The following is a 27,272-nucleotide window of genomic DNA, read 5'->3' as shown; positions in this document are numbered from 1 at the left end:
GTGGTTTGAGACCCAATGAAATCTGGCAAATGGATGTGACCCATTATAAATCTTTCGGTCGTCTGTCTTTTATCCATGTTGTGGTAGACACCTTTTCAGGATTCACTTTTGCCATACCAGCAGCAAAAGAGACAGCCCGAGTGGTCACTGAATTCCTCATGCAAGCATTTGCCATTATAGGTGTGCCACAAGCAATAAAAACAGACAATGGTCCTGCATACACCTCCAAACATTTTGCACACTTTTGTGCACAGTATAAGATTTTACACACCACTGGCATACCCTTTAATCCTCAAGGACAGGCAATAGTAGAGAGGAGAAACAGAGACATTAAAACGCTGCTCCAAAAACAAAAGAAAGGGGGAGCCACAGGTAACCCTAGAGAACTACTAAATCTAGCACTTTATACTATTAACTTCTTGATTTTTGACAAAGATGCACTGGCTCCGGCAGACAGGTTTTATAACCCACTGGAAGGGCAATATCCAGTGCGAGCAGCTCCACTATCTTTAGATAATTGCCAGGTGATGTGGAAAGACCCAGAAAGTGGTGAATGGAAGGGACCAGATAGGCTAACTATCTGGGGGAGAGGGTTTGCTTGTATCTCTACAGGTGGAGAAGGAATCAGATGGGTGCCAACGAGCCGTATTCGCCTTGTCCATCGCAGAGAGATGGAGCAGACCCTTGAAACAAAGGAGAAGACCCAAGAAACATCGGGTGGTTCTGTTGCTGATTGTGCTCACCATTGAAAGAATGTGGCAGTTATGGTGTTTGACTCGTGGACATAGAAAATCATTGGACTTCAAAACCCTCAGAAATCATTGGATTCTTTGAGACATTAGATTGTTGTAGGACTTTAAATCCCTCAGGAATCATTGGATTCTTTGAGACATAAAACTTGAAAGCCCTCAGGAATCATTGAATTTTCTGAGAAATGATGACTGTTACAGGACTTCAAAATCTGCTGGGATCATTGGATTCCCTGATATGTGAAGCAATGGACAATAGATTGGTTTTGGACTATCTCTTGGCTGCTGAAGAAAGTGTATGTGGGACTGCTGTTTACATACTCTCCTTCTAGGACTTCTGGCAATCTTTTACAACACAATGTTGATTTATATAGTTTGTTATACCGTTACTTGGGTGTATAATTCATATTTGTTACACCACATTAAGCCTGCACTGACTGTGGGGAGAGTCATCACTAATAGCTTCTGCATTGTTGCTATGTGCTTGTGTAATACTTCCCATGCTGATGGGTTTGTGCATAATAAGACCCTTGAGCCCAGAAACCTGCTAGCAACCCCCACTTCCCTTTGGTGCTTTTCATCTCCCTTCCTGAGATGTCAGGGAGGGCGTAATTATCTCCTTTTTTGTGCTTTCACCTCCCTTCCTGAGATGTCAGGGAGGGCGTAATTATCTCCTTTTTTGTGCTTTCACCTCCCTTCCTGAGAAGTCAGGGAGGGTGTGATCACCTCCCCTTGGGGACTCTGACCTCCCTGAGGAGGGATGGCATGATCACCTGTGTTCTAAAACAAAAGAAAGCGGGTGATGTAATGGGCTGAGGCTTGAGTTGATGCACTGAGGTCCCAAGCACATGAGGGTAAATAGTAATTGGACCATAATCTATTAATATATAAGCTTGGAGAAAGATTGGCCCCCGCCCACTCTTTGTGCAAGTCCTGATGTGTTGTATAGGAAATGACAATTTTGGTGGGTGGAGGCAGGGGAGTGGAAAAGGAAGGGGAAGGAGAGACTTTTAGCATTGCTTTTGCAACGGTTTGCTCAGCTCAGATCTCTCTCTGTTAGCTGGCTTCCTGTCGCAACTGCCCATATTGCTATCGCAATCTTTCTTACCTATATTTGCTATCGCAATCCTTATTCATCTCTTCACTTCAATAAATATTGAAGATTTTTCCCTTAATCTGAATTCCTGACTCTGGCTGATTTTAAATACGCGGTCATTACACTTTTGCTAGTTGGCATGAATAAATTTTCTTTCTTCTTTGATTTCTACTTAGTTACATTATATCCTCCATTCTATTTTAGAAAAATATCTTAAACTCTTTTTTTTCCCACAGGGACAGTCCAAGATCAGTAAATTCTGTTTAATGAAATTAATTTTGCTTTGAAAAGAAACTCTTGAGTGATGTTATGATAATGTTGGGTAGAAGAATGGGAGTTGGCATAATACTTTCTTCTTCAAACTCCTTTGCATTTATGTTTCTGTGTTAAAAGACCCTCGATTATTTGGTGGGGTGGGCTGGGATAGTGGACAGTGGCCATCACAGAGGAAATAAATAAATACCTTCCATTAATCTAGTTAGTCTGATCATTTGGGAAGTCTGCTAATAGAACAGAGACAAACAATAGGTTTTGATCACCAATTGTTTATTTTCATTAAATATAATTTTGGAATCAAATGTCCCTGAAAAACCAATAATCTCAAGCATGTTACAATCAATTATAGGTCACATAGCAGTAACAAATATATTCACCCTCCCCTTTTAATTGCATTTTATTTTTTACTTAGAAAGAAAAATGGTATTCTGCAGAATTCACAATTGAAGTCTACAACCCCCCACATTCCCAATCCCCTAAGCTTAGAACAGATTACAGAACAGTATCTTTATTTTTAAGTTCAAATTAGAGTTTAGATTTTGGAACATTGGACAAAAAAATGGCTCAGTCCTCATTCATCAAAGACTCAGGTCTAAAAATAAACGGAGACAGTACCAGTTTTTCATATTAATTTTCAGTTTGCTTATTAAAAATGATACAGGAATTGTATTTGGATGATATATGATCCAAAGAAATTGCTGAAGTTCTATCCCTGTCCTTAGTTTCCTTTTCCTTTCTTCATTGTATGGTTCTAAATATGGCACCTGATGCTGAATTGTAGCTTTATCTTTGACAACAGGTAGGTGAGACAGATTTTGTTACTTCTTGGAGAGTAATGATCCACATTTGTAGTAGTCAGTTAAATGTTAAGAAAAAACTTCAAAAATGTAATCTTATTTGAGAGTTGAATTTAATTAGTACATTAAACTTCTGAATAATATTGAATATTGCCACCCAAATTTTATTCTTTTATTCACCACTAAGAACTAAAATACACTATATCATTTCAGTGGCACCCTCATAAATATCTAACATACCAAACCAAAGAAGCAGAAAAATTTTGTTGAAAAGAAAGGAAAACACAGCCCTGTTCCTAGAAATAAGCATCCTGAAGAATAGTATAGTTGAGACTTTTCATTTCTTCGTTCACATATATTCTTAATATTTCATTTAGTTTTTTGATGGCTATTCAGTAATAGTAATTATATCTTTGCTCCTGAATGTACTCATAGAGAGGAGTGATACTACAAGGATAGTAGGAGCCTGAGTAGGTTCTCTCCCTTATATCAATGACTTCTGATCTCTGAGAACCAACAATATCTTGTCTGTGCCTCTCACTGTCTCTTGGAACACTGGAGTTAGTTTCTGACTGGTTTCTCATAATCTCCTTTGTAATTCTACTACCTGATGGATTCCTACGCCCAAGTTCTCTTGTTCCTGCCTGGTCTGAGCTATCAGCAGATTGGTTTGAATTGGATCTGTGATTATTGTGTGTGGTATATCCTGTGTTATCATACCCAGATTCAGAATGGCCAGATCTATCACTGTATTGCTCATGACTTGTTTGTCTATGCCTGGAACCTGAATGCCTAGGGCTATCATTGGATTGGGCAGGACTAGATCCATGCCTTCTACTTGTTCTGGACCTAGAGTGATTCCGAGATTTACCTGACTGATCAGGGATTGTCGCTGATTGGCTCTGACTGTATTCTGAACTTCTTCTAGTCTCAGTAGGATCATCTTCTGATTGGTATTGACTTGATTCTTGTCTTTGTGGAATTCTTGTTAGCCTATTTCCAGATTGCCCAGGGCTGGATCCTCTTATTTCTATCCTTGTTCGGAATTCTGATGGTCTGTGGCTGGATGTTGACATTCCATGAACAGACTTGGACTCTTTAGGAGAGGACACTGATTTTCTATTCTCTGATATTGCTTCCTCTTCACTAGAGTAATCAGAGCTTGAAATTTGACATCTGGGCATAGAATAAGATCTGTTAACACATTGTTCATCATGATTCATGGAGGAAACAAGATTTCCTGTACTGTTATCAGAATCAGTATAATCAAATGTTAAGGATGAATATCCATGCACAGGAAACAGATTGAGAGTCACATGATTAGCCCCAGAATGTCCAAAGCCAGTTTGGCCATAATCATATTGTCCACTGCCATAGCTACCATGTTTCCATCGGGAACCTGAAGCATGTCTTTGCAGCCTTCTACTAACAGAATGACTAACAGAAGAATCAGAGACTCTGGAACTACCACTGGATGGGTTCTTTATTGTACTATGCTGTGATTGGGTATGATGAGAGGTTGAGTATCCAGAGTCTTGTTGCTGTCTTCCCCTTCCTTCTCTTTGCCTTGAGCTAGAATCCGTGGATTGTCTTTGACCAGACACTCCATGCCTAGAAGAGTCATGTTCTTGCCTCCTGCCTGATTCCTCTCTTTCGCTTGACCTAGAATCAGAGGACTGGCTTTGCCCAGACCGTCCATGTCTGGAAGCATCCTGTTCTTGTCTGCTGCCTACTCCCTGTCTTCCTCTTGACCTAGAATCTGTGGACTCTCGATGACCAGACACTGATTGTCTAGAGTCATGGTCTTGTCTACTAGTTCCCGATCTTTGCCTTGAGCTAGAATCCGTGGATTGTCTTTGACCAGACACTCCCTGCCTAGAAGAGTCACGTTCTTGCCTCCTGCCTGATTCCTCTCTTTCCCTTGACCTAGAGTCAGAGGACTGGCTTTGCCCAGACCGTCCATGTCTGGAAGAGTCTTGTTCTTGTCTACTGCCTACTCCCTGTCTTCCCCTGGACCTGGAATCTGTGGACTCCCGTTGACCAGACACAGAGTGTCCAGAGTCTTGTTCCTGTCTTCCCCTTCCTTCTCTTCGCCTTGAGCTAGAATCCGTGGATTGCCTTTGACCAGACACTCCCTGCCTAGAAGAGTCACGTTCTTGCCTCCTGCCTGATTCCTCTCTTTCCCTTGACCTAGAGTCAGAGGACTGGCTTTGCCCAGACCGTCCATGTCTGGAAGAGTCCTGTTCTTGTCTGCTGCCTACTCCCTGTCTTCCCCTGGACCTGGAATCTGTGGACTCCCGTTGACCAGACACTGAGTGCCCAGAGTCTTGTTCCTGTCTTCCCCTTCCTTCTCTTCGCCTTGAGCTAGAATCCGTGGATTGTCTTTGACCAGACACTCCCTGCCTAGAAGAGTCACGTTCTTGCCTCCTGCCTGATTCCTCTCTTTCCCTTGACCTAGAGTCAGAAGACTGGCTTTGTCCAGACCTTCCATGTCTGGAAGCATCCTGTTCTTGTCTGCTGCCTACTCCCTGTCTTCCTCTTGACCTAGAATCTGTGGACTCTCGATGACCAGACACTGATTGTCTAGAGTCATGGTCTTGTCTACTAGTTCCCGATCTTTGCCTTGAGCTAGAATCCGTGGATTGTCTTTGACCAGACACTCCCTGCCTAGAAGAGTCACGTTCTTGCCTCCTGCCTGATTCCTCTCTTTCCCTTGATCTAGAGTCAGAGGACTGGCTTTGCCCAGACCGTCCATGTCTGGAAGAGTCCTGTTCCTGTCTGCTGCCTACTCGCTGTCTTCCCCTGGTCCTGGAATCTGTGGACTCCCGTTGACCAGACACTGATTGTCTAGAGTCATGGTCTTGTCTACTAGTTCCCGATCTTTGCCTTGAGCTAGAATCCGTGGATTGTCTTTGACCAGACACTCCCTGCCTAGAAGAGTCACGTTCTTGCCTCCTGCCTGATTCCTCTCTTTCCCTTGACCTAGAGTCAGAAGACTGGCTTTGTCCAGACCTTCCATGTCTGGAAGCATCCTGTTCTTGTCTGCTGCCTACTCCCTGTCTTCCTCTTGACCTAGAATCTGTGGACTCTCGATGACCAGACACTGATTGTCTAGAGTCATGGTCTTGTCTACTAGTTCCCGATCTTTGCCTTGAGCTAGAATCCGTGGATTGTCTTTGACCAGACACTCCATGCCTAGAAGAGTCACGTTCTTGCCTCCTGCCTGATTCCTCTCTTTCCCTTGACCTAGAGTCAGAGGACTGGCTTTGCCCAGACCGTCCATGTCTGGAAGAGTCTTGTTCTTGTCTACTGCCTACTCCCTGTCTTCCCCTGGACCTGGAATCTGTGGACTCCCGTTGACCAGACACTGATTGTCCAGAGTCTTGTTCCTGTCTGCCCCTTCCTTCTCTTTGCCTTGAGCTAGAACCCGTGGATTGTCTTTGACCAGAAACTCCCTGCCTAGAAGAGTCACGTTCTTGCCTCCTGCCTGATTCCCCTCTTTCCCTTGATCTAGAGTCAGAGGACTGGCTTTGCCCAGACCGTCCATGTCTGGAAGAGTCCTGTTCTTGTCTGCTGCCTACTCCCTGTCTTCCCCTGGACCTGGAATCTGTGGACTCCCGTTGACCAGACACTGATTGTCCAGAGTCTTGTTCCTGTCTGCTCCTTCCTTCTCTTTGCCTTGAGCTAGAATCCGTGGATTGACTTTGACCAGAAACTCCCTGCCTAGAAGAGTCACGTTCTTGCCTCCTGCCTGATTCCCCTCTTTCCCTTGATCTAGAGTCAGAGGACTGGCTTTGCCCAGACCGTCCATGTCTGGAAGAGTCCTGTTCCTGTCTGCTGCCTACTCCCTGTCTTCCCCTGGACCTGGAATCTGTGGACTCCTGTTGACCAGACACTGATTGTCCAGAGTCTTGTTCCTGTCTGCCCCTTCCTTCTCTTTGCCTTGAGCTAGAACCCGTGGATTGTCTTTGACCAGAAACTCCCTGCCTAGAAGAGTCACGTTCTTGCCTCCTGCCTGATTCCCCTCTTTCCCTTGATCTAGAGTCAGAGGACTGGCTTTGCCCAGACCGTCCATGTCTGGAAGAGTCCTGTTCTTGTCTGCTGCCTACTCCCTGTCTTCCCCTGGACCTGGAATCTGTGGACTCCGTTGACCAGACACTGATTGTCCAGAGTCTTGTTCCTGTCTGCCCCTTCCTTCTCTTCGCCTTGAGCTAGAATCCGTGGATTGCCTTTGACCAGAAACTCCCTGCCTAGAAGAGTCACGTTCTTGCCTCCTGCCTGATTCCCCTCTTTCCCTTGACCTAGAGTCAGAGGACTGGCTTTGCCCAGACCGTCCATGTCTGGAAGAGTCCTGTTCTTGTCTGCTGCCTACTCCCTGTCTTCCCCTGGACCTGGAATCTGTGGACTCCCGTTGACCAGACACTGAGTGTCCAGAGTCTTGTTCCTGTCTGCCCCTTCCTTCTCTTTGCCTTGAGCTAGAATCCGTGGATTGCCTTTGACCAGACACTCCCTGCCTAGAAGAGTCACGTTCTTGCCTCCTGCCTGATTCCTCTCTTTCCCTTGACCTAGAGTCAGAAGACTGGCTTTGTCCAGACCTTCCATGTCTGGAAGCATCCTGTTCTTGTCTGCTGCCTACTCCCTGTCTTCCTCTTGACCTAGAATCTGTGGACTCTCGATGACCAGACACTGATTGTCTAGAGTCATGGTCTTGTCTACTAGTTCCCGATCTTTGCCTTGAGCTAGAATCCGTGGATTGTCTTTGACCAGACACTCCATGCCTAGAAGAGTCACGTTCTTGCCTCCTGCCTGATTCCTCTCTTTCCCTTGACCTAGAGTCAGAGGACTGGCTTTGCCCAGACCGTCCATGTCTGGAAGAGTCTTGTTCTTGTCTACTGCCTACTCCCTGTCTTCCCCTGGACCTGGAATCTGTGGACTCCCGTTGACCAGACACTGATTGTCCAGAGTCTTGTTCCTGTCTGCCCCTTCCTTCTCTTTGCCTTGAGCTAGAACCCGTGGATTGTCTTTGACCAGAATCTCCCTGCCTAGAAGAGTCACGTTCTTGCCTCCTGCCTGATTCCCCTCTTTCCCTTGATCTAGAGTCAGAGGACTGGCTTTGCCCAGACCGTCCATGTCTGGAAGAGTCCTGTTCTTGTCTGCTGCCTACTCCCTGTCTTCCCCTGGACCTGGAATCTGTGGACTCCCGTTGACCAGACACTGATTGTCCAGAGTCTTGTTCCTGTCTGCCCCTTCCTTCTCTTTGCCTTGAGCTAGAACCCGTGGATTGTCTTTGACCAGAAACTCCCTGCCTAGAAGAGTCACGTTCTTGCCTCCTGCCTGATTCCCCTCTTTCCCTTGATCTAGAGTCAGAGGACTGGCTTTGCCCAGACCGTCCATGTCTGGAAGAGTCCTGTTCCTGTCTGCTGCCTACTCCCTGTCTTCCCCTGGACCTGGAATCTGTGGACTCCTGTTGACCAGACACTGATTGTCCAGAGTCTTGTTCCTGTCTGCCCCTTCCTTCTCTTTGCCTTGAGCTAGAACCCGTGGATTGTCTTTGACCAGAAACTCCCTGCCTAGAAGAGTCACGTTCTTGCCTCCTGCCTGATTCCCCTCTTTCCCTTGATCTAGAGTCAGAGGACTGGCTTTGCCCAGACCGTCCATGTCTGGAAGAGTCCTGTTCTTGTCTGCTGCCTACTCCCTGTCTTCCCCTGGACCTGGAATCTGTGGACTCCCGTTGACCAGACACTGATTGTCCAGAGTCTTGTTCCTGTCTGCCCCTTCCTTCTCTTCGCCTTGAGCTAGAATCCGTGGATTGCCTTTGACCAGAAACTCCCTGCCTAGAAGAGTCACGTTCTTGCCTCCTGCCTGATTCCCCTCTTTCCCTTGACCTAGAGTCAGAGGACTGGCTTTGCCCAGACCGTCCATGTCTGGAAGAGTCCTGTTCTTGTCTGCTGCCTACTCCCTGTCTTCCCCTGGACCTGGAATCTGTGGACTCCCGTTGACCAGACACTGAGTGTCCAGAGTCTTGTTCCTGTCTGCCCCTTCCTTCTCTTTGCCTTGAGCTAGAATCCGTGGATTGCCTTTGACCAGACACTCCCTGCCTAGAAGAGTCACGTTCTTGCCTCCTGCCTGATTCCTCTCTTTCCCTTGACCTAGAGTCAGAAGACTGGCTTTGTCCAGACCTTCCATGTCTGGAAGCATCCTGTTCTTGTCTGCTGCCTACTCCCTGTCTTCCTCTTGACCTAGAATCTGTGGACTCTCGATGACCAGACACTGATTGTCTAGAGTCATGGTCTTGTCTACTAGTTCCCGATCTTTGCCTTGAGCTAGAATCCGTGGATTGTCTTTGACCAGACACTCCCTGCCTAGAAGAGTCACGTTCTTGCCTCCTGCCTGATTCCTCTCTTTCCCTTGATCTAGAGTCAGAGGACTGGCTTTGCCCAGACCGTCCATGTCTGGAAGAGTCCTGTTCCTGTCTGCTGCCTACTCGCTGTCTTCCCCTGGTCCTGGAATCTGTGGACTCCCGTTGACCAGACACTGATTGTCTAGAGTCATGGTCTTGTCTACTAGTTCCCGATCTTTGCCTTGAGCTAGAATCCGTGGATTGTCTTTGACCAGACACTCCCTGCCTAGAAGAGTCACGTTCTTGCCTCCTGCCTGATTCCTCTCTTTCCCTTGACCTAGAGTCAGAAGACTGGCTTTGTCCAGACCTTCCATGTCTGGAAGCATCCTGTTCTTGTCTGCTGCCTACTCCCTGTCTTCCTCTTGACCTAGAATCTGTGGACTCTCGATGACCAGACACTGATTGTCTAGAGTCATGGTCTTGTCTACTAGTTCCCGATCTTTGCCTTGAGCTAGAATCCGTGGATTGTCTTTGACCAGACACTCCATGCCTAGAAGAGTCACGTTCTTGCCTCCTGCCTGATTCCTCTCTTTCCCTTGACCTAGAGTCAGAGGACTGGCTTTGCCCAGACCGTCCATGTCTGGAAGAGTCTTGTTCTTGTCTACTGCCTACTCCCTGTCTTCCCCTGGACCTGGAATCTGTGGACTCCCGTTGACCAGACACTGATTGTCCAGAGTCTTGTTCCTGTCTGCCCCTTCCTTCTCTTTGCCTTGAGCTAGAACCCGTGGATTGTCTTTGACCAGAAACTCCCTGCCTAGAAGAGTCACGTTCTTGCCTCCTGCCTGATTCCCCTCTTTCCCTTGATCTAGAGTCAGAGGACTGGCTTTGCCCAGACCGTCCATGTCTGGAAGAGTCCTGTTCTTGTCTGCTGCCTACTCCCTGTCTTCCCCTGGACCTGGAATCTGTGGACTCCCGTTGACCAGACACTGATTGTCCAGAGTCTTGTTCCTGTCTGCCCCTTCCTTCTCTTTGCCTTGAGCTAGAACCCGTGGATTGTCTTTGACCAGAAACTCCCTGCCTAGAAGAGTCACGTTCTTGCCTCCTGCCTGATTCCCCTCTTTCCCTTGATCTAGAGTCAGAGGACTGGCTTTGCCCAGACCGTCCATGTCTGGAAGAGTCCTGTTCCTGTCTGCTGCCTACTCCCTGTCTTCCCCTGGACCTGGAATCTGTGGACTCCTGTTGACCAGACACTGATTGTCCAGAGTCTTGTTCCTGTCTGCCCCTTCCTTCTCTTTGCCTTGAGCTAGAACCCGTGGATTGTCTTTGACCAGAAACTCCCTGCCTAGAAGAGTCACGTTCTTGCCTCCTGCCTGATTCCCCTCTTTCCCTTGATCTAGAGTCAGAGGACTGGCTTTGCCCAGACCGTCCATGTCTGGAAGAGTCCTGTTCTTGTCTGCTGCCTACTCCCTGTCTTCCCCTGGACCTGGAATCTGTGGACTCCCGTTGACCAGACACTGATTGTCCAGAGTCTTGTTCCTGTCTGCCCCTTCCTTCTCTTCGCCTTGAGCTAGAATCCGTGGATTGCCTTTGACCAGAAACTCCCTGCCTAGAAGAGTCACGTTCTTGCCTCCTGCCTGATTCCCCTCTTTCCCTTGATCTAGAGTCAGAGGACTGGCTTTGCCCAGACCGTCCATGTCTGGAAGAGTCCTGTTCTTGTCTGCTGCCTACTCCCTGTCTTCCCCTGGACCTGGAATCTGTGGACTCCCGTTGACCAGACACTGAGTGTCCAGAGTCTTGTTCCTGTCTGCCCCTTCCTTCTCTTTGCCTTGAGCTAGAATCCGTGGATTGCCTTTGACCAGACACTCCCTGCCTAGAAGAGTCACGTTCTTGCCTCCTGCCTGATTCCTCTCTTTCCCTTGACCTAGAGTCAGAAGACTGGCTTTGTCCAGACCTTCCATGTCTGGAAGCATCCTGTTCTTGTCTGCTGCCTACTCCCTGTCTTCCTCTTGACCTAGAATCTGTGGACTCTCGATGACCAGACACTGATTGTCTAGAGTCATGGTCTTGTCTACTAGTTCCCGATCTTTGCCTTGAGCTAGAATCCGTGGATTGTCTTTGACCAGACACTCCATGCCTAGAAGAGTCACGTTCTTGCCTCCTGCCTGATTCCTCTCTTTCCCTTGACCTAGAGTCAGAGGACTGGCTTTGCCCAGACCGTCCATGTCTGGAAGAGTCTTGTTCTTGTCTACTGCCTACTCCCTGTCTTCCCCTGGACCTGGAATCTGTGGACTCCCGTTGACCAGACACTGATTGTCCAGAGTCTTGTTCCTGTCTGCCCCTTCCTTCTCTTTGCCTTGAGCTAGAACCCGTGGATTGTCTTTGACCAGAAACTCCCTGCCTAGAAGAGTCACGTTCTTGCCTCCTGCCTGATTCCCCTCTTTCCCTTGATCTAGAGTCAGAGGACTGGCTTTGCCCAGACCGTCCATGTCTGGAAGAGTCCTGTTCTTGTCTGCTGCCTACTCCCTGTCTTCCCCTGGACCTGGAATCTGTGGACTCCCGTTGACCAGACACTGATTGTCCAGAGTCTTGTTCCTGTCTGCCCCTTCCTTCTCTTCGCCTTGAGCTAGAATCCGTGGATTGCCTTTGACCAGAAACTCCCTGCCTAGAAGAGTCACGTTCTTGCCTCCTGCCTGATTCCCCTCTTTCCCTTGACCTAGAGTCAGAGGACTGGCTTTGCCCAGACCGTCCATGTCTGGAAGAGTCCTGTTCTTGTCTGCTGCCTACTCCCTGTCTTCCCCTGGACCTGGAATCTGTGGACTCCCGTTGACCAGACACTGAGTGTCCAGAGTCTTGTTCCTGTCTGCCCCTTCCTTCTCTTTGCCTTGAGCTAGAATCCGTGGATTGCCTTTGACCAGACACTCCCTGCCTAGAAGAGTCACGTTCTTGCCTCCTGCCTGATTCCTCTCTTTCCCTTGACCTAGAGTCAGAAGACTGGCTTTGTCCAGACCTTCCATGTCTGGAAGCATCCTGTTCTTGTCTGCTGCCTACTCCCTGTCTTCCTCTTGACCTAGAATCTGTGGACTCTCGATGACCAGACACTGATTGTCTAGAGTCATGGTCTTGTCTACTAGTTCCCGATCTTTGCCTTGAGCTAGAATCCGTGGATTGTCTTTGACCAGACACTCCCTGCCTAGAAGAGTCACGTTCTTGCCTCCTGCCTGATTCCTCTCTTTCCCTTGATCTAGAGTCAGAGGACTGGCTTTGCCCAGACCGTCCATGTCTGGAAGAGTCCTGTTCCTGTCTGCTGCCTACTCGCTGTCTTCCCCTGGTCCTGGAATCTGTGGACTCCCGTTGACCAGACACTGAGTGTCCAGAGTCTTGTTCCTGTCTTCTCCTTCCTTCTCTTTGCCTTGAGCTAGAATCCGTGGATTGTCTTTGACCAGACACTCCATGCCTAGAAGAGTCACGTTCTTGCCTCCTGCCTGATTCCTCTCTTTCCCTTGACCTAGAGTCAGAGGACTGGCTTTGCCCAGACCGTCCATGTCTGGAAGAGTCTTGTTCTTGTCTACTGCCTACTCCCTGTCTTCCCCTGGACCTGGAATCTGTGGACTCCCGTTGACCAGACACTGATTGTCCAGAGTCTTGTTCCTGTCTGCCCCTTCCTTCTCTTTGCCTTGAGCTAGAACCCGTGGATTGTCTTTGACCAGAAACTCCCTGCCTAGAAGAGTCACGTTCTTGCCTCCTGCCTGATTCCCCTCTTTCCTTGATCTAGAGTCAGAGGACTGGCTTTGCCCAGACCGTCCATGTCTGGAAGAGTCCTGTTCTTGTCTGCTGCCTACTCCCTGTCTTCCCCTGGACCTGGAATCTGTGGACTCCCGTTGACCAGACACTGATTGTCCAGAGTCTTGTTCCTGTCTGCCCCTTCCTTCTCTTCGCCTTGAGCTAGAATCCGTGGATTGCCTTTGACCAGAAACTCCCTGCCTAGAAGAGTCACGTTCTTGCCTCCTGCCTGATTCCCCTCTTTCCCTTGATCTAGAGTCAGAGGACTGGCTTTGCCCAGACCGTCCATGTCTGGAAGAGTCCTGTTCCTGTCTGCTGCCTACTCGCTGTCTTCCCCTGGTCCTGGAATCTGTGGACTCCCGTTGACCAGTCACTGATTGTCTAGAGTCATGGTCTTGTCTACTAGTTCCCGATCTTTGCCTTGAGCTAGAATCCGTGGATTGTCTTTGACCAGACACTCCCTGCCTAGAAGAGTCACGTTCTTGCCTCCTGCCTGATTCCTCTCTTTCCCTTGACCTAGAGTCAGAAGACTGGCTTTGTCCAGACCTTCCATGTCTGGAAGCATCCTGTTCTTGTCTGCTGCCTACTCCCTGTCTTCCTCTTGACCTAGAATCTGTGGACTCTCGATGACCAGACACTGATTGTCTAGAGTCATGGTCTTGTCTACTAGTTCCCGATCTTTGCCTTGAGCTAGAATCCGTGGATTGTCTTTGACCAGACACTCCATGCCTAGAAGAGTCACGTTCTTGCCTCCTGCCTGATTCCTCTCTTTCCCTTGACCTAGAGTCAGAGGACTGGCTTTGCCCAGACCGTCCATGTCTGGAAGAGTCTTGTTCTTGTCTACTGCCTACTCCCTGTCTTCCCCTGGACCTGGAATCTGTGGACTCCCGTTGACCAGACACTGATTGTCCAGAGTCTTGTTGCTGTCTGCCCCTTCCTTCTCTTTGCCTTGAGCTAGAACCCGTGGATTGTCTTTGACCAGAATCTCCCTGCCTAGAAGAGTCACGTTCTTGCCTCCTGCCTGATTCCCCTCTTTCCCTTGATCTAGAGTCAGAGGACTGGCTTTGCCCAGACCGTCCATGTCTGGAAGAGTCCTGTTCTTGTCTGCTGCCTACTCCCTGTCTTCCCCTGGACCTGGAATCTGTGGACTCCCGTTGACCAGACACTGATTGTCCAGAGTCTTGTTCCTGTCTGCCCCTTCCTTCTCTTTGCCTTGAGCTAGAACCCGTGGATTGCCTTTGACCAGACACTCCCTGCCTAGAAGAGTCACGTTCTTGCCTCCTGCCTGATTCCTCTCTTTCCCTTGACCTAGAGTCAGAAGACTGGCTTTGTCCAGACCTTCCATGTCTGGAAGCATCCTGTTCTTGTCTGCTGCCTACTCCCTGTCTTCCTCTTGACCTAGAATCTGTGGACTCTCGATGACCAGACACTGATTGTCTAGAGTCATGGTCTTGTCTACTAGTTCCCGATCTTTGCCTTGAGCTAGAATCCGTGGATTGTCTTTGACCAGACACTCCATGCCTAGAAGAGTCACGTTCTTGCCTCCTGCCTGATTCCTCTCTTTCCTTGACCTAGAGTCAGAGGACTGGCTTTGCCCAGACCGTCCATGTCTGGAAGAGTCTTGTTCTTGTCTACTGCCTACTCCCTGTCTTCCCCTGGACCTGGAATCTGTGGACTCCCGTTGACCAGACACTGATTGTCCAGAGTCTTGTTCCTGTCTGCCCCTTCCTTCTGTTTGCCTTGAGCTAGAACCCGTGGATTGTCTTTGACCAGAATCTCCCTGCCTAGAAGAGTCACGTTCTTGCCTCCTGCCTGATTCCCCTCTTTCCCTTGATCTAGAGTCAGAGGACTGGCTTTGCCCAGACCGTCCATGTCTGGAAGAGTCCTGTTCTTGTCTGCTGCCTACTCCCTGTCTTCCCCTGGACCTGGAATCTGTGGACTCCCGTTGACCAGACACTGATTGTCCAGAGTCTTGTTCCTGTCTGCCCCTTCCTTCTCTTTGCCTTGAGCTAGAACCCGTGGATTGTCTTTGACCAGAAACTCCCTGCCTAGAAGAGTCACGTTCTTGCCTCCTGCCTGATTCCCCTCTTTCCCTTGATCTAGAGTCAGAGGACTGGCTTTGCCCAGACCGTCCATGTCTGGAAGAGTCCTGTTCCTGTCTGCTGCCTACTCCCTGTCTTCCCCTGGACCTGGAATCTGTGGACTCCTGTTGACCAGACACTGATTGTCCAGAGTCTTGTTCCTGTCTGCCCCTTCCTTCTCTTTGCCTTGAGCTAGAACCCGTGGATTGTCTTTGACCAGAAACTCCCTGCCTAGAAGAGTCACGTTCTTGCCTCCTGCCTGATTCCCCTCTTTCCCTTGATCTAGAGTCAGAGGACTGGCTTTGCCCAGACCGTCCATGTCTGGAAGAGTCCTGTTCTTGTCTGCTGCCTACTCCCTGTCTTCCCCTGGACCTGGAATCTGTGGACTCCCGTTGACCAGACACTGATTGTCCAGAGTCTTGTTCCTGTCTGCCCCTTCCTTCTCTTCGCCTTGAGCTAGAATCCGTGGATTGCCTTTGACCAGAAACTCCCTGCCTAGAAGAGTCACGTTCTTGCCTCCTGCCTGATTCCCCTCTTTCCCTTGATCTAGAGTCCGAGGACTGGCTTTGCCCAGACCGTCCATGTCTGGAAGTGTCCTGTTCTTGTCTGCTGCCTACTCCCTGTCTTCCTCTTGACCTAGAATCTGTGGACTCTCGATGACCAGACACTGATTGTCTAGAGTCATGGTCTTGTCTACTAGTTCCCGATCTTTGCCTTGAGCTAGAATCCGTGGATTGTCTTTGACCAGACACTCCATGCCTAGAAGAGTCACGTTCTTGCCTCCTGCCTGATTCCTCTCTTTCCCTTGACCTAGAGTCAGAGGACTGGCTTTGCCCAGACCGTCCATGTCTGGAAGAGTCTTGTTCTTGTCTACTGCCTACTCCCTGTCTTCCCCTGGACCTGGAATCTGTGGACTCCCGTTGACCAGACACTGATTGTCCAGAGTCTTGTTCCTGTCTGCCCCTTCCTTCTCTTTGCCTTGAGCTAGAACCCGTGGATTGTCTTTGACCAGACACTCCTGCCTAGAAGAGTCACGTTCTTGCCTCCTGCCTGATTCCCCTCTTTCCCTTGATCTAGAGTCAGAGGACTGGCTTTGCCCAGACCGTCCATGTCTGGAAGAGTCCTGTTCTTGTCTGCTGCCTACTCCCTGTCTTCCCCTGGACCTGGAATCTGTGGACTCCCGTTGACCAGACACTGATTGTCCAGAGTCTTGTTCCTGTCTGCCCCTTCGTTCTCTTCGCCTTGAGCTAGAATCCGTGGATTGCCTTTGACCAGAAACTCCCTGCCTAGAAGAGTCACGTTCTTGCCTCCTGCCTGATTCCCCTCTTTCCCTTGATCTAGAGTCAGAGGACTGGCTTTGCCCAGACCGTCCATGTCTGGAAGAGTCCTGTTCTTGTCTGCTGCCTACTCCCTGTCTTCCCCTGGACCTGGAATCTGTGGACTCCCGTTGACCAGACACTGATTGTCCAGAGTCTTGTTCCTGTCTGCCCCTTCCTTCTCTTTGCCTTGAGCTAGAATCCGTGGATTGCCTTTGACCAGAAACTCCCTGCCTAGAAGAGTCACGTTCTTGCCTCCTGCCTGATTCCTCTCTTTCCCTTGACCTAGAGTCAGAAGACTGGCTTTGTCCAGACCTTCCATGTCTGGAAGCATCCTGTTCTTGTCTGCTGCCTACTCCCTGTCTTCCTCTTGACCTAGAATCTGTGGACTCTCGATGACCAGACACTGATTGTCTAGAGTCATGGTCTTGTCTACTAGTTCCCGATCTTTGCCTTGAGCTAGAATCCGTGGATTGTCTTTGACCAGACACTCCCTGCCTAGAAGAGTCACGTTCTTGCCTCCTGCCTGATTCCTCTCTTTCCCTTGATTTAGAGTCAGAGGACTGGCTTTGCCCAGACCGTCCATGTCTGGAAGAGTCCTGTTCCTGTCTGCTGCCTACTCGCTGTCTTCCCCTGGTCCTGGAATCTGTGGACTCCCGTTGACCAGACACTGAGTGTCCAGAGTCTTGTTCCTGTCTTCTCCTTCCTTCTCTTTGCCTTGAGCTAGAATCCGTGGATTGTCTTTGACCAGACACTCCATGCCTAGAAGAGTCACGTTCTTGCCTCCTGCCTGATTCCTCTCTTTCCCTTGACCTAGAGTCAGAGGACTGGCTTTGCCCAGACCGTCCATGTCTGGAAGAGTCTTGTTCTTGTCTACTGCCTACTCCCTGTCTTCCCCTGGACCTGGAATCTGTGGACTCCCGTTGACCAGACACTGATTGTCCAGAGTCTTGTTCCTGTCTGCCCCTTCCTTCTCTTTGCCTTGAGCTAGAATCCGTGGATTGTCTTTGACCAGAAACTCCCTGCCTAGAAGAGTCACGTTCTTGCCTCCTGCCTGATTCCCCTCTTTCCCTTGATCTAGAGTCAGAGGACTGGCTTTGCCCAGACCGTCCATGTCTGGAAGAGTCCTGTTCCTGTCTGCTGCCTACTCCTGTCTTCCCCTGGTCCTGGAATCTGTGGACTCCCGTTGACCAGTCACTGATTGTCTAGAGTCATGGTCTTGTCTACTAGTTCCCGATCTTTGCCTTGAGCTAGAATCCGTGGATTGTCTTTGACCAGACACTCCCTGCCTAGAAGAGTCACGTTCTTGCCTCCTGCCTGATTCCTCTCTTTCCCTTGACCTAGAGTCAGAAGACTGGCTTTGTCCAGACCTTCCATGTCTGGAAGCATCCTGTTCTTGTCTGCTGCCTACTCCCTGTCTTCCTCTTGACCTAGAATCTGTGGACTCTCGATGACCAGACACTGATTGTCTAGAGTCATGGTCTTGTCTACTAGTTCCCGATCTTTGCCTTGAGCTAGAATCCGTGGATTGTCTTTGACCAGACACTCCATGCCTAGAAGAGTCACGTTCTTGCCTCCTGCCTGATTCCTCTCTTTCCCTTGACCTAGAGTCAGAGGACTGGCTTTGCCCAGACCGTCCATGTCTGGAAGAGTCTTGTTCTTGTCTACTGCCTACTCCCTGTCTTCCCCTGGACCTGGAATCTGTGGACTCCCGTTGACCAGACACTGATTGTCCAGAGTCTTGTTCCTGTCTGCCCCTTCCTTCTCTTTGCCTTGAGCTAGAACCCTGCCTACTCCCTGTCTTCCCCTGGACCTGGAATCTGTGGACTCCCGTTGACCAGACACTGATTGTCCAGAGTCTTGTTCCTGTCTGCCCCTTCCTTCTCTTTGCCTTGAGCTAGAACCCGTGGATTGTCTTTGACCAGAAACTCCCTGCCTAGAAGAGTCACGTTCTTGCCTCCTGCCTGATTCCCCTCTTTCCCTTGATCTAGAGTCAGAGGACTGGCTTTGCCCAGACCGTCCATGTCTGGAAGAGTCCTGTTCCTGTCTGCTGCCTACTCCCTGTCTTCCCCTGGACCTGGAATCTGTGGACTCCTGTTGACCAGACACTGATTGTCCAGAGTCTTGTTCCTGTCTGCCCCTTCCTTCTCTTTGCCTTGAGCTAGAACCCGTGGATTGTCTTTGACCAGAAACTCCCTGCCTAGAAGAGTCACGTTCTTGCCTCCTGCCTGATTCCCCTCTTTCCCTTGATCTAGAGTCAGAGGACTGGCTTTGCCCAGACCGTCCATGTCTGGAAGAGTCCTGTTCTTGTCTGCTGCCTACTCCCTGTCTTCCCCTGGACCTGGAATCTGTGGACTCCCGTTGACCAGACACTGAGTGTCCAGAGTCTTGTTCCTGTCTGCCCCTTCCTTCTCTTTGCCTTGAGCTAGAATCCGTGGATTGCCTTTGACCAGAAACTCCCTGCCTAGAAGAGTCACGTTCTTGCCTCCTGCCTGATTCCCCTCTTTCCCTTGATCTAGAGTCAGAGGACTGGCTTTGCCCAGACCGTCCATGTCTGGAAGAGTCCTGTTCTTGTCTGCTGCCTACTCCCTGTCTTCCCCTGGACCTGGAATCTGTGGACTCCCGTTGACCAGACACTGAGTGTCCAGAGTCTTGTTCCTGTCTGCCCCTTCCTTCTCTTTGCCTTGAGCTAGAATCCGTGGATTGCCTTTGACCAGACACTCCCTGCCTAGAAGAGTCACGTTCTTGCCTCCTGCCTGATTCCTCTCTTTCCCTTGACCTAGAGTCAGAAGACTGGCTTTGTCCAGACCTTCCATGTCTGGAAGCATCCTGTTCTTGTCTGCTGCCTACTCCCTGTCTTCCTCTTGACCTAGAATCTGTGGACTCTCGATGACCAGACACTGATTGTCTAGAGTCATGGTCTTGTCTACTAGTTCCCGATCTTTGCCTTGAGCTAGAATCCGTGGATTGTCTTTGACCAGACACTCCATGCCTAGAAGAGTCACGTTCTTGCCTCCTGCCTGATTCCTCTCTTTCCCTTGACCTAGAGTCAGAAGACTGGCTTTGTCCAGACCTTCCATGTCTGGAAGCATCCTGTTCTTGTCTGCTGCCTACTCCCTGTCTTCCTCTTGACCTAGAATCTGTGGACTCTCGATGACCAGACACTGATTGTCTAGAGTCATGGTCTTGTCTACTAGTTCCCGATCTTTGCCTTGAGCTAGAATCCGTGGATTGTCTTTGACCAGACACTCCATGCCTAGAAGAGTCACGTTCTTGCCTCCTGCCTGATTCCCCTCTTTCCCTTGATCTAGAGTCAGAGGACTGGCTTTGCCCAGACCGTCCATGTCTGGAAGTGTCCTGTTCTTGTCTGCTGCCTACTCCCTGTCTTCCTCTTGACCTAGAATCTGTGGACTCTCGATGACCAGACACTGATTGTCTAGAGTCATGGTCTTGTCTACTAGTTCCCGATCTTTGCTTTGAGCTAGAATCCGTGGATTGTCTTTGACCAGAAACTCCTGCCTAGAAGAGTCACGTTCTTGCCTCCTGCCTGATTCCTCTCTTTCCCTTGACCTAGAGTCAGAGGACTGGCTTTGCCCAGACCGTCCATGTCTGGAAGAGTCCTGTTCTTGTCTGCTGCCTACTCCCTGTCTTCCCCTGGACCTGGAATCTGTGGACTCCGTTGACCAGACACTGAGTGTCCAGAGTCTTGTTCCTGTCTGCCCCTTCCTTCTCTTTGCCTTGAGCTAGAATCCGTGGATTGCCTTTGACCAGAAACTCCTGCCTAGAAGAGTCACGTTCTTGCCTCCTGCCTGATTCCTCTCTTTCCCTTGACCTAGAGTCAGAAGACTGGCTTTGTCCAGACCTTCCATGTCTGGAAGCATCCTGTTCTTGTCTGCTGCCTACTCCCTGTCTTCCTCTTGACCTAGAATCTGTGGACTCTCGATGACCAGACACTGATTGTCTAGAGTCATGGTCTTGTCTACTAGTTCCCGATCTTTGCCTTGAGCTAGAATCCGTGGATTGTCTTTGACCAGACACTCCATGCCTAGAAGAGTCACGTTCTTGCCTCCTGCCTGATTCCTCTCTTTCCCTTGACCTAGAGTCAGAGGACTGGCTTTGCCCAGACCGTCCATGTCTGGAAGAGTCTTGTTCTTGTCTACTGCCTACTCCCTGTCTTCCCCTGGACCTGGAATCTGTGGACTCCCGTTGACCAGACACTGATTGTCCAGAGTCTTGTTCCTGTCTGCCCCTTCCTTCTGTTTGCCTTGAGCTAGAACCCGTGGATTGTCTTTGACCAGAATCTCCCTGCCTAGAAGAGTCACGTTCTTGCCTCCTGCCTGATTCCCCTCTTTCCCTTGATCTAGAGTCAGAGGACTGGCTTTGCCCAGACCGTCCATGTCTGGAAGAGTCCTGTTCTTGTCTGCTGCCTACTCCCTGTCTTCCCCTGGACCTGGAATCTGTGGACTCCCGTTGACCAGACACTGATTGTCCAGAGTCTTGTTCCTGTCTGCCCCTTCCTTCTCTTTGCCTTGAGCTAGAACCCGTGGATTGTCTTTGACCAGAAACTCCCTGCCTAGAAGAGTCACGTTCTTGCCTCCTGCCTGATTCCCCTCTTTCCCTTGATCTAGAGTCAGAGGACTGGCTTTGCCCAGACCGTCCATGTCTGGAAGAGTCCTGTTCCTGTCTGCTGCCTACTCCCTGTCTTCCCCTGGACCTGGAATCTGTGGACTTCTGTTGACCAGACACTGATTGTCCAGAGTCTTGTTCCTGTCTGCCCCTTCCTTCTCTTTGCCTTGAGCTAGAACCCGTGGATTGTCTTTGACCAGAAACTCCCTGCCTAGAAGAGTCACGTTCTTGCCTCCTGCCTGATTCCCCTCTTTCCCTTGATCTAGAGTCAGAGGACTGGCTTTGCCCAGACCGTCCATGTCTGGAAGAGTCCTGTTCTTGTCTGCTGCCTACTCCCTGTCTTCCCCTGGACCTGGAATCTGTGGACTCCCGTTGACCAGACACTGATTGTCCAGAGTCTTGTTCCTGTCTGCCCCTTCCTTCTCTTCGCCTTGAGCTAGAATCCGTGGATTGCCTTTGACCAGAAACTCCCTGCCTAGAAGAGTCACGTTCTTGCCTCCTGCCTGATTCCCCTCTTTCCCTTGATCTAGAGTCCGAGGACTGGCTTTGCCCAGACCGTCCATGTCTGGAAGTGTCCTGTTCTTGTCTGCTGCCTACTCCCTGTCTTCCTCTTGACCTAGAATCTGTGGACTCTCGATGACCAGACACTGATTGTCTAGAGTCATGGTCTTGTCCACTAGTTCCCGATCTTTGCCTTGAGCTAGAATCCGTGGATTGTCTTTGACCAGACACTCCATGCCTAGAAGAGTCACGTTCTTGCCTCCTGCCTGATTCCTCTCTTTCCCTTGACCTAGAGTCAGAGGACTGGCTTTGCCCAGACCGTCCATGTCTGGAAGAGTCTTGTTCTTGTCTACTGCCTACTCCCTGTCTTCCCCTGGACCTGGAATCTGTGGACTCCCGTTGACCAGACACTGATTGTCCAGAGTCTTGTTCCTGTCTGCCCCTTCCTTCTCTTTGCCTTGAGCTAGAACCCGTGGATTGTCTTTGACCAGAAACTCCCTGCCTAGAAGAGTCACGTTCTTGCCTCCTGCCTGATTCCCCTCTTTCCCTTGATCTAGAGTCAGAGGACTGGCTTTGCCCAGACCGTCCATGTCTGGAAGAGTCCTGTTCTTGTCTGCTGCCTACTCCCTGTCTTCCCCTGGACCTGGAATCTGTGGACTCCCGTTGACCAGACACTGATTGTCCAGAGTCTTGTTCCTGTCTGCCCCTTCGTTCTCTTCGCCTTGAGCTAGAATCCGTGGATTGCCTTTGACCAGAAACTCCCTGCCTAGAAGAGTCACGTTCTTGCCTCCTGCCTGATTCCCCTCTTTCCCTTGACCTAGAGTCAGAGGACTGGCTTTGCCCAGACCGTCCATGTCTGGAAGAGTCCTGTTCTTGTCTGCTGCCTACTCCCTGTCTTCCCCTGGACCTGGAATCTGTGGACTCCCGTTGACCAGACACTGAGTGTCCAGAGTCTTGTTCCTGTCTGCCCCTTCCTTCTCTTTGCCTTGAGCTAGAATCCGTGGATTGCCTTTGACCAGACACTCCCTGCCTAGAAGAGTCACGTTCTTGCCTCCTGCCTGATTCCTCTCTTTCCCTTGACCTAGAGTCAGAAGACTGGCTTTGTCCAGACCTTCCATGTCTGGAAGCATCCTGTTCTTGTCTGCTGCCTACTCCCTGTCTTCCTCTTGACCTAGAATCTGTGGACTCTCGATGACCAGACACTGATTGTCTAGAGTCATGGTCTTGTCTACTAGTTCCTGATCTTTGCCTTGAGCTAGAATCCGTGGATTGCCTTTGACCAGACACTCCCTGCCTAGAAGAGTCACGTTCTTGCCTCCTGCCTGATTCCTCTCTTTCCCTTGATCTAGAGTCAGAGGACTGGCTTTGCCCAGACCGTCCATGTCTGGAAGAGTCCTGTTCCTGTCTGCTGCCTACTCGCTGTCTTCCCCTGGTCCTGGAATCTGTGGACTCCCGTTGACCAGACACTGAGTGTCCAGAGTCTTGTTCCTGTCTTCTCCTTCCTTCTCTTTGCCTTGAGCTAGAATCCGTGGATTGTCTTTGACCAGACACTCCATGCCTAGAAGAGTCACGTTCTTGCCTCCTGCCTGATTCCTCTCTTTCCCTTGATCTAGAGTCAGAGGACTGGCTTTGCCCAGACCGTCCATGTCTGGAAGAGTCCTGTTCTTGTCTGCTGCCTACTCCCTGTCTTCCCCTGGACCTAGAATCTGTTGACTCTCGTTGAGGAGACACTGAGTGTTCAGAGTCAGATTCATGTCTACTAATTCTCTGTTTACTATCAGATACTGAATTCCTATCTGATCCCTCTCTCTGATAATTGGAGCTAGAGGACCCACCTGTATCTGATTCCTGTGCACAAGGGCAAGGGCAATAACATTCACCAGATCCCTGTTTTGTATTGCTATTATTGTGTCCTTGAGCTGTTCTCCCCTCCCCATAATTTGAGGAATTTCCTGATCCTGACCCATGATGGTGTGAACTAGAAGACTGTCCTGAGTGAGACCCATAATTTCCATAGCTGGGGGACTGACTTGAACCAGACTTATGTTGGTCATATCTGGAGGACTGCCCAGATCCCATGCCATGTTGTTGAGAAGTAGAGGACTGACCTGAGCCTGACCTACCTTGTCCTTTGATGGAGGACTGATTTGAGCTTGACCCATGTTGCCCAATGTTGGAAGACTGACCTGATCCTGCCCCACCTTGGCCACTGCTGGAGGACTGATGTGAACCAGACCTTTTTTGTCCAGAGCTGGAAGATTGACCTGAGCCTGATCCACATTGACCACTGCTGGAGGACTGATGTGAGCAAGACCTTTGGTGTCCACAGCTGGATGACTGATCTGAGCCTGTTCTACATGGGCTGCTGCTGGAAGACTGATGTGAACCAGACCTTTGTTGTCCATAGCTAGAGGACTGACCTGAGCCAGACCTTTGTTGTCCACAGCTAGACTGACATGAATAGGACCAATGTTCTTGTCCTCCACAACTTTGTGACTGACCACTTGTCTTTTGTCCTTTTCCCTCACAGTTTTCCGAACATCTTCTTTGTCTTCCACATCCATCTGATTGACCGGAGGCTTGTTTATAGCTTCCTGTTTGGCAAGACTGGTGTCTTTGTCTTTGTTCTCTACACTCTTCTGACTGGTTAGTATTAGACTTCTGTCCTTTGCTCTTAACCTTGCAGGATAAGACTCCTGAACTAGAAGCAAATCTTTTTCTTCCCTCACTCACTAACCACTCAGAGGCAAGTTCATGTTCTTCTCCTCCATATTCCCTGGAGGGGCTAATATTTGACTTATGTCTTTTTTCCTCCAGATCACTTGAACTGGACCCGTTTCTTTTTTTCTCACTTCCTTTGGGGTGACGTAATCTTGATGAATGGTGTCTTCTCTCATGGATGTCACTATGTCCTGGACTCGATGAGTGACTGAGTTTCCCATTTCCTGGAGAACTGGACTTGGATCTGTGCCTTACTTTTCTGGTCTTCTGTGATTGCCCAGTATGGGATTTGGGTTTTTCTCCTGCACTCCGACTTGAATTACTAGAATCATCTTCTTCTTCCTCTTCACTTTCACTCTGTTCTTCTTGGTGATGGTGACTAGAATGTTTTTTATGTGACCCTGAAGCTTGGCAGTATTCTTTTCCAACAGACTGGTTGCAGGCCATAGTCAGTTTGAATATCATCAGAAGAAATTCAATAAAATCCACTTTCCTGTCATGGTCTCGATCAAGCATGTGCATGAATACTTCCACAGTGTCAGGATCATCTGGATTCTGTCCAGAAGCAAAGAATAAAGGAAAAGCTAATTAATCCAGAATCCCTTGTCTACCTATAACTAAAAAGAAGGGTATTTAGCATATCTGGATAGGACCTGACTTGGCATGTTGGTTTAACCTATTTTGACATCCACAGAAATCCATAGACATTAAATAGGAAGAAACAAGGTGACATGGGCAGAAACTAAGAATTTGTTTAAAGATGAAAGAAGGGAATTATAGAGTGTAAGGAGTGTAAGGCCTTTTATAACTTTTTACTAAAAGTTATCTTTTTTACTACATTTTGCTACTGATATAGAATTTTGTCTTTGTAGAAAAAACCTCTTCTAGATAGAACAGTCAGTCACTAAGGACATCATCTCAGGGTTTTGATGCAAAGAATCCAAATCTAATTTAAGATTTATAATATATTTTTTTTTTTTCCTGAGGCAATTGGGATTAAGTGACTTGTCCAGGATTGCACAGCTAGAAAGTGTTAAGTGTCTAAGGCCAGATTTGAACTCAGGTCCTCCTGACTTTATGGCTGGTGCTCTACCCACTGAACCACCTAGCTGCTCTACAATGTTGTATTTTAAAATGAATACATGGTACACTTCTTATGCTCAGATGAGAACACTGGAAAATATAAACTTTTATCCATATATCTTCACCCTCCCTTAAAGCTTCATGTCCAGAGTCACCTACTTAGGAGATGGTTGTCTCTGATGTGATTGCCAGAACACTTTGTCCTTTTGCTCACACAGAGACTATACATTTTCCAAACAGAAAATACTGTCTGAAATTTTACTTCTCAGAAAGGGTTTTTCTTTAGAGAAAGTGTGTAACCCTAAGCAAGGAATATTAATTGATTTTCAGATTACTTTGAATTGAGAGAAGCAGCTGGGGCAATATGGAATCAACTTGATTTTTAATCTAGAGTGAGGTTAGGATTTGAAAGTAATGTAGTAAAGGAGGGCAAAGAAAAGGAAGGATCAAAGAAAATATATGATAATGTAGCCTCTTCTCTCCTTTACAGAGATGGTAGCCCATAGGCGTGGAGTATTATGTATGTCTAATTTTGTTGATGTGTCAATTTTTCTGAATTTTTTTTTTCATTGCCTGTTTTTTATTCTTTGTTATAAGGGATGGCCCCCAGGTAAAGGAAATGAGAAGAAACATGAAGTTGATATTAGAAATATAGGAAAGGAAGGAAGGAAGGAAGGATATAAAGATGGAAGAAACAATGAGTGGAAGGAAGAAATAAAGGAAGGAAGGGAAGAAGAAATGGTGGGAGGATAGAAGAAAGGAAGGAAGTCAAAAGGAAGGAAAGAAGAATGAAGAAATGAATGAAAAAGGAAGAAAGGATGGAAGGAAGAAATAATGGAAGGAAGGAAGGAAGAAAAACAAAATATAAGATTATTGAAGATAATATTTCAACTACTTCAGTATGCCTAAGGCCATTCATCCCTTCTCAGTATCATTGATTTTATTCTATTCAAGTCAGCAAATATTCATTGATTATCTTCTGTGGGTAGGATGCTGTGGTAAAATACCATTCAGAGCAATCACAAATGAGTCATTATAACTTTTGTTTGTAGATTTTTAGGATTGAAAACCCCTTTTTCAAAAAAGTTCCTGCATAAGCCTTTGACTCTGGCAGGCAGCTCTTACCTTCAAAATTGGTCGAAACTCCTTTTCCAGAAGTTCCTTCAACTCCCTTTTGCACAATGTGCTACAATCTTGATCTTTGTTGGTGTACTGGTAGTAAACATCAATAATGGTAAGAATACTGCTCAGGAGATGAGACATCTTTTTTGTACGTTTTTATGAACCTGAGAAAGAAAGCAAAAATAAAGTGTCTCTCTTTTGTCATTTCCTCTTTTTATTATTTCTTCTCAGGAAGCCTAATGAGTGAAAATAATCATAAAGATATCTTACATTTTTTATCAATTTCCAGCTTAAAATAGCCCAATGAGAAATCATGGGTTAGATATAATTTATGTCTTTTGACATAACAGAGCAGGGAATTCCACAGTGTTCCAGTGAAGCTAGGACTGAAAACCAAGTCTCTTAATCCCTAATTCAATATGAATACAGAAACCATCAATTTGAGTTTTATCTTCTTTGCTTTCAGTGAAATCAAACATCTCATGCCTGAATTCAAATATATTCTATCCCTCATTCATCATTTCAATCACCTTTTACCTACTATTATTCCAAGATAACATGGGAAAGATCTTGTTTCTAGGAGACATCAGTCCTCTGGAGCACTGATTGCTACATGAAACTCTCATCTCAATTTATTTAAATTTAACAAATATTTGTCCATGATATATGGATGTAATAGAATATTATTGCTCTATAAAAATGATGAACAAAGTGATTTTAGAAAGGTCTGGAAAGATTTACATGAACTAATACTGAGCAAAACAAGCAGAACCAGGAATACATT

The 27,272-nt window shown here is 48.2% G+C and overlaps 1 protein-coding gene across 50 annotated transcripts; it reads right to left on the bottom strand.

Moving 5' to 3' along the window:
* Positions 1 to 2,374: 2,374 nt before the first annotated feature.
* LOC127559038 (filaggrin-2-like) lies at positions 2,375 to 26,646 on the bottom strand. Of its 50 annotated transcripts, none has more exons than XM_051992485.1 (10): positions 26,492 to 26,646; positions 22,380 to 24,838; positions 20,622 to 21,059; positions 20,006 to 20,095; positions 18,249 to 18,422; positions 14,610 to 14,699; positions 11,972 to 12,235; positions 8,804 to 11,179; positions 7,220 to 8,275; positions 2,375 to 6,692 (listed from the first exon to the last, which is right to left on the bottom strand). In XM_051992485.1, the coding sequence occupies exons 1-10, from the start codon at positions 26,627 to 26,629 to the stop codon at positions 3,311 to 3,313; spliced, it is 10,467 nt and encodes a 3,488-aa protein (XP_051848445.1). In that variant the 5' UTR covers positions 26,630 to 26,646; the 3' UTR covers positions 2,375 to 3,310. The 50 variants fall into 50 exon arrangements, with proteins under 50 accessions (XP_051848445.1, XP_051848474.1, XP_051848446.1 ...); XM_051992514.1 differs by lacking the exons at positions 11,972 to 12,235; positions 18,249 to 18,422 and adding exons at positions 13,819 to 13,908; positions 14,173 to 14,346 and having other exon boundaries at positions 8,804 to 9,595; positions 14,610 to 15,137; XM_051992486.1 differs by lacking the exon at positions 18,249 to 18,422 and having other exon boundaries at positions 2,375 to 5,900; positions 6,165 to 6,692; positions 14,610 to 15,137.
* Positions 26,647 to 27,272: the final 626 nt, after the last annotated feature.

The sequence above is a fragment of the Antechinus flavipes genome, chromosome 4 (genome assembly GCF_016432865.1).
Source record: "Antechinus flavipes isolate AdamAnt ecotype Samford, QLD, Australia chromosome 4, AdamAnt_v2, whole genome shotgun sequence".
Lineage (NCBI taxonomy): Eukaryota > Metazoa > Chordata > Mammalia > Dasyuromorphia > Dasyuridae > Antechinus > Antechinus flavipes.
The sequence above is the reverse complement of the archived record's forward strand: the minus strand, read 5'-3'. Positions and strand labels throughout refer to the sequence as shown.

What these genes read in the sequence shown, in the direction of transcription:
- LOC127559038 (XM_051992484.1), bottom strand. Translation starts at nt 26,629, where the DNA reads ATGTCTCATCTCCTGAGCAGTATTCTTACCATTATTGATGTTTACTAC. An exon ending in AGCCAGTCCTCTGACTCTAG is followed by an intron (nt 21,588 to 22,379) that starts GTCAAGGGAAAG and finishes CTCGGACTCTAG; the next exon opens with ATCAAGGGAAAGAGGGGAAT. An exon ending in AGCCAGTCCTCTGACTCTAG is followed by an intron (nt 6,693 to 7,219) that starts GTCAAGGGAAAG and finishes CTCTGACTCTAG; the next exon opens with ATCAAGGGAAAGAGGGGAAT.